Source organism: Lynx rufus, unplaced genomic scaffold (assembly GCF_022079265.1).
Source record: "Lynx rufus isolate CCGP_SWC_20201006 ecotype Redwood Valley unplaced genomic scaffold, mLynRuf1.p SCAF_1, whole genome shotgun sequence".
NCBI classification, from domain to species: Eukaryota; Metazoa; Chordata; class Mammalia; order Carnivora; family Felidae; genus Lynx; species Lynx rufus.
In genome coordinates this window covers 10,955,262-10,968,101 of record NW_025814823.1, presented here as the reverse complement: position 1 = coordinate 10,968,101, position 12,840 = coordinate 10,955,262, and the positions used below count along the sequence as shown (strand labels likewise).

General features: G+C 42.0%; 1 protein-coding gene across 1 annotated transcript in view; it reads right to left on the bottom strand.

The window, feature by feature from the left end:
- Positions 1-303: 303 nt before the first annotated feature.
- The window catches only part of RXFP2 (relaxin family peptide receptor 2), a 59,030-nt gene continuing 46,493 nt past the window's right edge, over positions 304-12,840 (bottom strand). The window contains exons 15-19 of the mRNA XM_047074690.1: positions 12,141-12,212; positions 9,295-9,524; positions 8,255-8,665; positions 5,027-5,245; positions 304-563 (exon numbers count right to left, since the gene is read on the bottom strand). Coding sequence (XP_046930646.1) covers positions 304-563; positions 5,027-5,245; positions 8,255-8,665; positions 9,295-9,524; positions 12,141-12,212 — 1,192 coding nt within the window. The remainder of the gene's footprint in view (positions 564-5,026; positions 5,246-8,254; positions 8,666-9,294; positions 9,525-12,140; positions 12,213-12,840) is intronic.

The window sequence follows — 12,840 nt, the reverse complement described above, 5'->3', positions numbered from 1 at the left end:
CGTTCCCTTGCAGGGGGGTAGTGTCGACCAGCTGCGGATCAACGGCCCATCAGCCTACTATGTGTGGTTTCGCTAGTGCATTTCCGAAATGCCGAGAGCGAGCAGAACCCACAGGTACAGTTCTTCGCACGGCTAAGTAGAACAACTGCCATCGGAACGCAGTGCCAGAAGTCACTCTGCTGTGCTCTCTGTGCAGAAAGGTTTGCTGTTGGGAGAGATGAAAAGCACTGCAGGTGGCATGTTCCGAACGCTGTCCTTTTCTTACAGGTAGTCCCCTGGAAGTCCGGGGGTCCAAAACCATTGCTAGGAAATTGGCTTCACTATACCATCCCCGAGGGTTATCTTGTTCAAAACGCCAAGTTTAAGTGCGGAGGAGTCATCCGTCCACACAATGGATGTCGAGAGACTTTCTTTCTTCGTTTTGAAAATGGATTTCCTCCGATGTTTGTGCAGCAGCTGTTTCAGCTTGTCTTTGAAAAAGCTGGTTGTGAGAGTGTAGAGGATGGGGTTCAAGGCACTGTTTACTGGAAGGAAGAAAATGACTATCCAGGAGGTGATTGTGCCTGGAGAGGGAAAGGAAATGTGGGAAATGTCATGAAGCGGAAATTTTAAACAGACGCAAATAGCACATAACGGTTTGTAGTCAATGTTCCTTTGGGGAGGGCTTCCTATGACAGTTTTCTTTCACCGTATTGAGATCCTCTCTGCTGGAGGAGCAGAGGACCTATGAATTCAAGGTCCTACCATTCAGAAATTTTTGAATTTCAGTAACTACTTGGTAGGTTGTTGGGAGGCCAACTGAGAGGAAATATATTAAAAAAAAAAACACTTCATAGATGTAAGTGTATATATGTGTGTGTGTGTATATATATATATATATGATGTATTTTTCTTGTCGTTATTGCTTTTCTTTATAGATATGTAAGAAAATGACAAAATACTTCTTAATCAATAGATCAGTGTTCAGGAAATATCTGGTCCGGTCTCAGATGGGACCTCGGTCTTAACTTCGCTCCTCAAGGCCTAACTGTCCCGCCCTCGTATTCCAACCATCCTTTTCAGAGTGGAGGCTGAAGATGTGACGAGCAAAGGAGAATACATCTTCCAACTCAATCAGTCCTTCTGTGTGAAGCCTTACAGACGCTCATTAGAATACGGAGGGAAAGACGCCACAAAACTTCCTTGTGAGTAGACGTTTGTGATGATTGTGCCCTTTCCGAATACATCACGCACTTGGTGAGGATGAAGTGTGTTTTCCCCCTTGCACACAGCCTGCTCTCAGGGTCATTGAGCTACGGGACCGTGGGCAAATCACCTAAGCTCCCTGGACCTCAACTACCCTACCTGTGAAAGGGGCTGATGATAACTTACTTGATCGAAGTCGGGGGCTGGGTGGGCCATGGTCGGCAGCTCTGCTGACGACCCTCTTCAGCACTAACACCTGCAATTCTGCGACCCCACCACACTAGGCTGCCTCCTCGTACACCTTCAAAAGTGTAAAGAACTCCCAGCTCGGGTGAAGAGCCGAGGGTAAGGCCAAGGATACATTCCCTGTCACTCTCCCTTGTCTCCTTCTCTTCCCTCCCCATCTCACAATTTTCTTATCCTTTAGACATTGTTCTTTGTTCTTCTTTGCCCTGCTTTGTCCCTTCCATCCTTTCTGTCCTTCTTCTCTTTCTTTTCCATTTCTTCTGACTGCTTATCTGACCTCCCCTCCTGTTTTTCCTGCTTTCCTGTTATCTCCTCCCTTCTCTTTTTTTTTCTGTATTTGCCTTCCTCTTTTCCTATCCCATCTTCTCTTTCTTGTCCTTATTTATTTTTTTGAACTGGAAAGAATATGGAAGAAAAATAGCTATATTTAGCATAACTCGGATTTATTAAGGTTTCATAATACTACATTACGTGTCTTGAATTTTTTAAAATTAGATAGTATGGACAGTGCATGATTGAAATCAAAACAAAACCAAAAAAAAAAAAACAAAACAAGTGGCTTTTTGTCTGTTGTGTTCCCAGAGGAAATTGTGACCAGGAATGAGACTTCCCATTCAGTCTCAGGGTGACTCACTAATGTAAGGTCAGCAGGTGACTTCTGAGAAAGGAGGGCTAAAACTGGCTTATCTTTTGGGCTGACCGCATGTACTGTCAGTGACATGCCATGGTGGGGCACACCCCAGAGTTCTTGGAGGAAGAGGACAGGATGGGTTTAAGTCAATGAGTCCAGCATTTCCTACAACACTTGGGGAGTCACACAAGCAAGAAGGGGCTTAGTCAAATGCGGTCAAGACTACTCTGTTAGGTCCAACCAGGTGTTCAAGACAGACCTCAAAGGATTGAGCTATAAATGTAGAGAAAGACTGATGTGTGGGCAAATAAGTTTGTCACAAAACATTTTTTTTTCCCATTCTAGTTTCCTATCATGATCTGGAATGTTGTAGGCTCTCCAAGGATGATGGCTACTCCTGTAGCTCTCAGATACCAAAGCATCTTGATCACCAGACCTCCCCTGACTCTAAATCAGACAGTGTTATGGGCTGAATTGTGTGCTCCAAAATTCATGTATTGGACCTCAGAATGTGACTGCATTTGGAGACGGCCTTCTAAAGTTGCCATTAAGTTAAAATAATTTAGATTGGTCCTCATTCCAATCTAACAGATGTTCCTAGAAGAGGGAAACTTTCATACACATAGAGATACTATGGGTGCATGCACAGAGGAAAGACCACATGAGGATAGGGTGAGAAGGCAGGAGGGCCAAGGAGGGAGGCTGCAGCGGAAATCTGCTGACACTTTATTCTGGACTTCCAGCTCTCCAGAACTGTGAAAAAATAAATTTCTATTGCTTAAGCCACCCAGTTTGTGTTACTCTGTTATGGCAGTCCAAGCAGAGTAATACAGAGGAAAAGCCTCAAGGAGTTGACAGGCTCACAGAATATGAAAACTGGAAAGAATTTGAGAGGCCATATGAAAACAATCTCGGTGAGGTGAGGTGATCTGCCGCCAGTTCCTCAACTGGTCAGCGGCGGGATCAGGACAGAAACCCAGGACTCCTGCCCCACTTGGTCCTTCTATCACCACACAAGGCTGCCTCCTCCCACATCAAAAACAAGCAAGTGCCTGGGGTGGGCGAGGGCATCAAAAGGCGTGGAAAGAGAAGTTTGGGAGGTTGATGAGACAGTCCCCTCCCACCCTGTTCCACCACTCTCGGACCAGCTCAGCATCTTTAATTAAAGAAACATTTATTAAATAACATTATGCAAAAAAAAAAAACACTTGTGGAAAGATAAACAACATATGGTCCCTATCGTCCTGAAGCTTATAATCTGAAGGGAGCAATGAACACATAAAAAAAAAAAATAACACCGGTGGGAGGCAGCTCGGATGAGGTTAATAAGTGAAGTGCAAACAAAATGTCACAGACATTTAAGCAGTTGGGTTAGATGGGTGTGGGTTGGAGAGAGACCTAGAATGGTACCATGGGAGAGGGAGTATTTGGATTGAATCTTGAAGGATGAGCAGAGGTATTTAGGAAGCTAGAGTCCTACAGGTTGAGAATATAATCCAGGTGGAGGAAACATCTTCAGCAATGTCAAGACATCAAAAAGGTACAGAAGGGAAAAAATCCCAATAATTCGAATGGATTATTAAGTCCCAGGAAGGAGTTCACATAAAATCCTACCTAATGAAAGTGTTTTTTCTCTGGTTGAACTAGGGGTGTGGGTGGGAGACCCCATTCCAACAAACATCTAACACTCTAGAGTGGAGCCTGGATGACAGAATTACACGAGGACGGGGTAGGAGGTGATTTTTAATGCCGATCCCAGCACTTGGATTTTATTCCATGAGCAACGGAGGCCCACGGACACTTTAGTCCTGTTGAATTCGGAATGCAAGGATGTAAAAATAGAACTGTCCAGGACGCTGTCGCATACTGGATGGTTCATCAAGTTCCTCAGCGGTGACCATTAATATTTAAGTAATTCTGCTCCTCACTCACATGCAGCTGAGTCTCGCCAAGCAATGGCACATGCATTCTTAAAGCATCTGCTCTCGCCACTCAGTGAAAGTTCCCAAGTAGTCAGCCGTGATGTCTCTCTCGATCTGCACTTTCACACCTAGCGTCTGCCTTGTGATCAGTCTAAACTGACAGGTTAAGCGGAAGCTGTGGGTGTTGTGTGCCGTTTCGCAGTGAGGCACTTGACAAGACCTCCCGTGACTGCCATGCACACGCCAGAGGGACAGAAATCATTACAGCTTCTTGTTTCCTGGACATTCCTCACTCTTTTTAAGCGCTTCCGAAGCGTCCACCCCATGCTTGACCCTGGGGTGCCAAGAGGAACAGATACAATTCTGCCCCGGATGAGCACCCCCCCCCCCAAGTAGAAACCCCGTGTCCCTGGGAGTCAGGCCAAAGCTCAGGTGGCCCCTCGATGACTGTGATTTCTAAGTCCCGGAAAGGGGTTCGCATAAAAACCTAACTAATGAAAGGTTTTTTTTTCCCTCTGGTTGAACTAGGGTGTGGGTGGGAGACCCCATTCCACCAAACATCTAACACCCTAGAGCGGAGCCTAGAGTGACAACCATACGGCAAGGACCGTGAAATAAACTGGTGGTTCTTAAGGAGGGGTGTGTGCCTCAGAATCACGTGGGCACATGGAGAACTTTTCCAAAATACCTGCGTGTAGCTCTTTGTCCCTGTAGATGAAATCCAGAAGCCCAGAGTGGAACCTGGCCTTTTTGTGTATATTTTGATTTGGTATGTGTACTCTTGGTTAAGAGCCACTGTCCAGCTCAGATAGAAACGAGACGCTGTTCGTTTTTTTTCTCAGTCCCGTTTCCTTATCATCCTTGTCTGGATTGCACCACTACCCAGTTACTGTCTTAGAATACAGACTATAAAATATTAAGGAAAATAATAGTTGTTTGTAGGTGTTTACAGAGAATTTGCTATATGTAAGGCACTGTATTCTGGTCTTGCCAAGGGGCTAAAGAAAGCACAATGTACTTGGGAATAATAGAAGGGACTGACCTGGTATTTCCACCCGGAAGAGGGAGAGAATTTTAATTACAAATACAGGAATCCAGCAGATGGCATCAGAGAACACTATAAAAAAGAAACGATTTGCAACAGCCACCTCTCTTCCAACATGATTCCTCACTTCCGAAGTCTGCAAGGCAGTTTTTTTAATGGAACAGAACATAATAATATAGGAAAACACAATGATGAGAAAAGCCAGCAAGTTCACACCTGTTGGGAAAAGCACAGCTCTTAACATCTCAGGTGTATAAATCAACAGTAAAAGTGTTGTGTTACATAGATGTTCATTATGGCGCCTCCTTAGGCTGTACTTCCAAGGATATTTTTGTATAGGTCCAGTGGCGATCAGCTAAAAACCCCGAATCCAAGGCTCTCAGCTGCAACAAGCTAAAAGAATGGGGTTTGTCAGATCAAAAAGATACTGGAAACACACAAACCCTTTATAAAGAGTTTCAGGCCTCTGAAATTCAGATCTAGGTGTAGCATGAGGTGAATTTTAGCTTTTTGAAAGCCAGAATAAAGCTATTCTCATTTTTCAGTCCCCGCACATTCAGATCTGAAGGGATTATTGTAATCATCTGATTATCTCAAAAAATAAACATGACCCCATTTCTTTATCTTATAAATAGGAACAAGATGACTTGGAGTATCAAGGAGATAATAGCCTCAAAAACATTATCTCCCATGGTTTTTGGTCTTAAGTAAAAATATTACATAGAACAAGAATGCATTTTTGGGTTTTTTTTTTTTCCAGAGAGCTTACAGTAATTTAAACTAAAATTCAGAACCCTTTAGGCTTGTTTTAGAAGAAAAAAGAGAAGAAAAAATAAAAAAAAATCAACTGTACGAATGATTTTTTAGGGTCAAATATATTCTCACTATAGGGTCAACTTCTCACTTAACATCACTATCTTATAATGCTGACTTCTTAGTCACTTTGTTATATTCTTGTTGGAATAAAAATACTAAGAGTAATTATCACATTCCTCACTGTGAGCATAAAACATGCATACGATTTCGAAGTTGTTTAAAAAATGTTCATCTGAATCTAGACTATGTGTAAGATGGGTGAAGTCTAGGGGAGAATTGTATAAATTCCCAGTGTTCTGTTGTTTTCATCCAAAACATTTCACATTCCATAGAATCTCATAACAAAGCCATTCAATAGAATTTTATAAAATTGGTTTATCTTAGGCCTCTTGTCAGAAACTTTAGTTAAGAATAACAGGTAATGACTTTTAACGATGATCCTATAATACAAATTGTGAAAACAGACTTACAGGAAGGATTAAAATCGTGTGTTCTGAAAGCACCATAGGGATGTGAGATGTTAGCAATAGGGGAGACCAGGTGAGGGGTAAATGGAAGCTACTGTCCTTGCAACGTCTCTCTAAATCTTATTCCATTCTAAAATAAAGAATTGATTTCAAAACTGTGTATTTGTATATTCTTTAAAGAGAAAAAAAGGCTCTAGCACTCTTCTCACAGGTAAGCCAAGTGTATATAGGTGATGATGATGATGAGTGTGTGTGTGTGTGTGTGTGTGTGTGTATGCGTGTGCGTCTCTTGATCTACCTGGAATACATCACAGGTGCTATCTTACCCCACTCTCCTTAACTATAAGATCCAGCTACACCTAACTTCTTGGCCTTTCATCTGGGCCTGTTCCCTGGCTTTGGAGTTCTACCTCCACTATGTTTTTTCCTGGAATAGACTTCACTTGGTTAATCCTTCCTTATCCTTTGGGCCTAAGGATTTGGATTCATTCCTACTGGAAAGCTTTCCCCGGTGCTCAGATTTGGGGCCTCCTAGAACATCCAGTTCTCCTCCTTCGTGGCATTTGTCAGTTTGTGACATAAGAATGTGTTTACTTGTCTTCATCCTCCTTTCTGGTGGTAGGTCTGTGAGGGCTGATCTGTTGTGTCTCCAGTGTCCAAAAGAGTGCCTGGCCTATAGCAGGTGCTTAATAAATCATTGATGAATCAGTGAATGGAATGGAGCGGAATGCGTGTGTGTGTTAGGAGGGGTCTCTATGAAGTGTATCTATGCTAGGAACAGCTTACAACGTCCATGAAAAAATAGCTGTAGAACGGGGTCGTATGCGAAGAGTATTATTAAAATGGTGCTAAGAAGGTATATTTCTCAGAAGAAGAAAAGGAATCCATGAAGAAGAGCTGGACCGGTGGTTAGAGTGATTTTGTGAAGTATCTTAAGTGACTAATGTACACTTGACCTTGGCAGTAGCAGGGAGTCATTGAAGGTCTCAGAGCTGAGGCCTTTTTGATACTCAGGGAGTGAACAGGTTAATAGAAGAGAGAAAGCCCCTGAGGCCAAAGACTAGTAAGGGCTAATGTATGTAATAAGCCCTTATGTATAAGCCCTTCAGGGTTGAGGTAGTGAGGTTTCACATGAAGGTGATGGTAGGTAGAGACTGGAAGAAATAGAAAGCAGTGGTATATTTTGATGAAAAAAACATTTGATGAGAAAGAAAGGATGATAGAGCTTATCGACCACTTAGGGGAAAAGATGAGAAGGGGGAATTAAGATGAGAACACTGCTCTAAAGAAATGATATGGAAATCGTCTTAATTTTAAACAGCAGGGATACCTATTAGACAAAAACAAATGTTTTTTTTTTTTAACCTTAAAGAGCTCCACTTCTCATTAACTTTTGTTCCAGAGAAGGTAAGATCTTCTTTTCTTAAAAATTAGAGGGAATTAAGAAAAACTGAAAGCAGTTTTATTAAGCACTCTTCCAGTTTTGATTTTAGAGCTGCATTTACCAAAGGCAATAAACCTTCTTGGTATTTCCATTCCAATAATCTCCTGTCAGTGAGTTTCCAGAATTTTATTATTATTATTTACTTAACTCATATCTAGATTGTAAAAAAAAAAATGAGTTCAGATAACTTGATGGGGTCACAGGTCAAGGTACTAACCTAGACTTCCTCCAGCTCATAGTCACAATGTGAAAATCAAAGGGTCTTACAGATAATAAAAAATCATCCAGAGATCCTGACAGTATGTTTTTGTTTCCCATACTAAATCTCTGTATAAAAAGTTTAATAAAAACTATACTCAGTAAGAATTTTTCTTTAAAAAAGGACACAGTCTTGAGTATATTCATTTACTTTCTGAAAAGGACAAAAACACTGTTGATGAAATATATGATATTTCTATCAAAATTATGTTGGCCCAGAAAGTGAAAAATATAATTTACCTAGGAAAATTCCAAGAGAATAACCTTTGCTTCCGATATCTTCTGTTTGGTCATAATAAAGTGGGAAACACACGCCATTTTTTCCATAAAAGTTTCCAAAATAATCCTCATTCCAAAACGGAATCACAGCTATTAAAAATCCCATAATCCAGATGCAAATGAGGATGACCGAGGTCTGCCATTTTCCAGGACGAATATTACTGAAGGGAAAGACAATGACCAGAAACTTCTCCAAAGTCAAGTACGTCAGCAGCAGGACGGAGACTTCGGTGGACAGCATGGCCAGGAACCCCATGAGGCGGCACTGTAAACTCTCCATCCACAGTAACGCATACTTCTGATACTGCCCACGGTATTTTATATCAAAAAAGCCAATGAAGAACAAATAAACACCCATCAGGCAATCTGCACCTGTTAAGGAATCAATACATTGTATGTTGATAGTTCCCAACATTTCAGTTTCGGTTTCCTAACTGGGTCTACTTCCTTCATCCTGTATTAAATGAACTAATAAAAACACCTACACTACAGCAGTCTCTAAAAGCCAATGGACTTCACAAAAAATGTCCAATTCTAAAATACTCTACTGGGTCTTTGTTTTATAATTTTTAAAAATGGTGGTGTGTGTGAGGGGCTAAGTTTTGTGGGGGAAGCTAGTTTTCAAACAGTAGATAAGTATTACTCGCCTAGTTAACAGAGAGAATAATTTTCTGGGCTCGAGGAGCATGGGTGCTGTTGTAATTGAAGGCAAACTGAGCTTAGTTTGTAACCCACAACCTGCCCTCCATAATCTTCCTGTTGATTCATTAGCTCCCTGTTACCCCATTTCCAAGATATAACCCCCAGCGGTGAATGCTGGATCACTGCAAACTCATGCAATCTAAAACAGAAAGCCAAAGAGAACAGTAGTTCATACTTAGAGAAAAAAAATGCCTAGCTCATCCAATCCGTACTAAGTGCCTTTGTTGAAGGCCAGTATGTATCTAGTGCTCAGGTCACAGAAGACATCCTAAATCCATTTAGGTAGGAAACATACTTACAACAAAGGATTTTGATGGACGTAGCGTGGGTCGTATTTTCAGCTTTAATGAAAGATCTCATGCCAATGACAAAAAGATTTCCAAAGCAGGTTATGAAAGCTATAACCCAGACAAATATTCTGAGGATATTGTTAGCCAAGAGGTCCTCAAATGAAGAAATGCCGTCAGTCAAGGGCATACATATGCGGACATGGGGAGCATAGGAGCAGTATCGAAAGTTTTTGAAATAACTAAATTCAAAGGGAAAAAAAGAGTCACTTTACAGCAATGACAGAGAAACTACAGTTGCCATCCTAGCAGAGCTGCTGCTCTCTCAGGGAGGCAACTTCACTAGGTGTGTTTATCTTTGTTTAGTAATGATTATGCAATTAGAGTGTTTCCTCATTACATATTACGTTACTCTGGGCAGTGTTCTTCTTGGAAAGACAAAGAGCCTAAAGGGCATAGAAATTCTGTGGCTTGACCGAGATGTGTCGGGTGAGGACATGAGAATGTGAAGTCTCCAGGACTCTATTTCTTCCTAATTTCCTGGATTATTCTCTAGGGTATGGTAAAAAGCAAATTGTCATTGTTACATTGATCTGTAGCAAACATTCAGGGGCTTGGGTCGGGGATGTAAAGGACCTCGCCGAATGCATTCCTGCCTGGTACTCAGTTTAAGTACACTCACTTACCCAGCCTCCTTTCCCCTGACACTGGCAGGAAGGGAGAGTCTCTGAGACTCGGAAACCTCAGACTCACGGGAGCTAGGAGAGGAAGCAGATTTCTCACCAGAGCCTGAAAGGGCTTAAGCAGTTTCTAGAGAAAAATACAGGCTTGTTTGTGATCAAGGTATTTGTGACCTAGGTGTGTGGAAGCTTCACGTGATTGAATTGGGAGGTCACTTGGCTTACTGCTGCTCCCTAAACCTGTGTATTTAGACTTTTTTCCCCCCTTACAACTTCTTTTAGTTCATTTCTCTTTGTCTGAGCCTTTTTTTTTTTTTTTTTTTTTAACCATCTCTCCATTCAGTTTTGAGACTACAGAGTTAAAGGAAGCTTTCCTTTGCCGCGGCCTCAAGGCCCCTCAAGACTGGATGCCCGGATCCACTCACCTCCTTCCCTTCATTGCTAGTTCCACCCGGGCACCCTGTCTTTCTTCCCAAACTCAAACAAGCCAGGCTCACCCCCTTATCACTGCAGTGCTTTTGCTGTTCCCCCTGCCTGGAAGATTCTTCCCCCAGATATCGCCAGGCCTGCTCCCTCCCTTCATTCTGGTCTGCTCAGATGTCCCAGCTCTCTGACTTCTACGTGAACCATCTACATCCTCCCTCTGACCCTCCATCTTGCTCTGCTTTTCTTCACAGTTTGTGTTAACTATTTGTTCGCTTTCTGGGTCCCAAAGCTAAACGGAAGCTCCGTGAGGCAGACACTTCTCTCTGCTGTTCATCCCTGTGTTCTCAGATCTAGAACAGGGCCTGACACATGGGAAGCCCTCCTCTAGCCACTTCCTAGATGAGCAAGTGAATGATGGATAATTCAGTGCTGGGCTTGTCAGGTAGAGAAATAGGGGACAATCACTGCCCCCAAGTAGCTCACAGCCTAGCTTCCTGACATCATCTATCCGATTCAAGGAGCTTGATGTATAAATTCTCTTTTTATCTTCTCCCTGCCTGGAGTCCCTGGCACACACCTGGCTTGACCTCTTAGTCTTAAAGGAGATTCTTAAAGGAGATTCCATCATGTCTGCTGCCTTCAGATAGAGCCAGCTAGGGTCTTGGTCATTCAATCTCTCCTCCTGCTGTGACCAAGGCACTGGCTGGCAGAAAGTGTTGGGGGCTATGAGGTGGACGTGTTTCAATAAATGGTGGACGAGGAAGGTGAAAGAAGAATAGATCACTCAGTAGAGAAGCAACTAACTTAATACATTTTCTGTTCATTGTTGGGCCCTTCTTGACCTCAACCCGAAGTTCATAGCTTAAGCAGCACCTTCTCCATCATGTTCTATTAAGGGTGAATTTCTCTGTTCTAAAAGGACCTCACATTCTGCCTGCGACAAGAAAATAATCGCCTCGTTAAATGTGTATCTACTGGTGCCACAGAAAGGGAAATTAGGAAAGCCATGTGGATACACATCAAATATTTGTCTTTTAGTAGTCACACCTACTGCAGAGACATAAACATGTTGTTCTCCCAAAAGAGCACTTTCACACCAACCATTCCATCCATTTGCTGCACCCAACTTGTAATCTTACATCGAATCCTCCCTACTGTTGTGGATAACAAGGGTTAATTTTTGAAATCATGAACACAGAGATTATACAGCTGGTAAAGAAATGATCATGTCATAAACACATATATTAACACAACTTACACAGTGCACTTTAGCCAAATATATTAAAGTGACTTATCAAAAACTACTATAAAGATTAATTACCTCCATTTTGTAGTGCACTTAGTAACAGTAACAACACCTGGAATTTATATAGCACCTTTCTTCCTAAGGGCTCAAATCTTAGAGCAGCCGACTGCTCATTCATGTGAGGTGCATTAATGTTTCCAGGTCTCCTGAGTACCATTTAGCCAGTGGCTTCATCTTGTGTAATGTGTGGCATTCTGGTACCCTGATCTCTTATTGGACCTCAATTGGATAAACAGCGTGTTTCCAGGGAGAAGTGTCATTCATGTCGGCACATCATAATATTGAACTCTATTTGACAGGGACCAAAGGTGACAAAATTAAAAAGTTCTCAATAAAAAGACTTTTCTTGCATACAAACACATTGCAGTGATACATTAGACAGTTTACACTAGAACATTGGCAAGATTTCACCATGCTTACTTCTCCACTCTTTCATACATACATACATGTGAGAAAGATTCGTCATGGGTTGAAACATCCGCGTATTTATATTTGGAATCTCTATCCTTTCCAGGTCTCTGGAAAACATGCACAATAGGTTTCATGTTTTTAGGGCTTAACTTTTTAATAATCGCATTTCGTCCTATCCTAAATGCCATGCTTCAAAGTCTTGTTACCAGTTCAAATCAGGATGGAAATTTTAGAGTAAACTCTCTTAGAAGATTGCTATTTCTATTTATGCCTTCTGTAAGTTGGAGCTGATTTTGTCACTTGAAGTGCAGAATTAATTCTAATAAGACATTTTCATGCGTTTCTTTGATTTAAAAATGGCAGTGGTGATTAGTGTGATCATGAAATTGGCTGCACAGTTTGGTTTTATGGACCACGACATGCGAGTTGTGGAGGGTTTGACAGGAGCTGGTAGTTCCAATCACTGAAGTGACTTTTGTGGGGGCCTGGATTCAAATGCAGTTGTTTCTTCCAGGCCTATGGGTCTTTTGGGTGGAAAACCAGGGAAGCGGTAAGCAGGGCTCCAACTCTGAACAAGCGTTCCTAAGATAGTAGTGGGAAGTATAATGCCTTTCCTTCCCAGACCCCATGAGATGTCCTCAGAGGGCTGCAGTGGGAACTCCTATACTCCTCACTTATCCAGAAGCTTCTTCAAATACGGATTCTTTGAAGACTCTTTAGGGTGGCATGAATTAA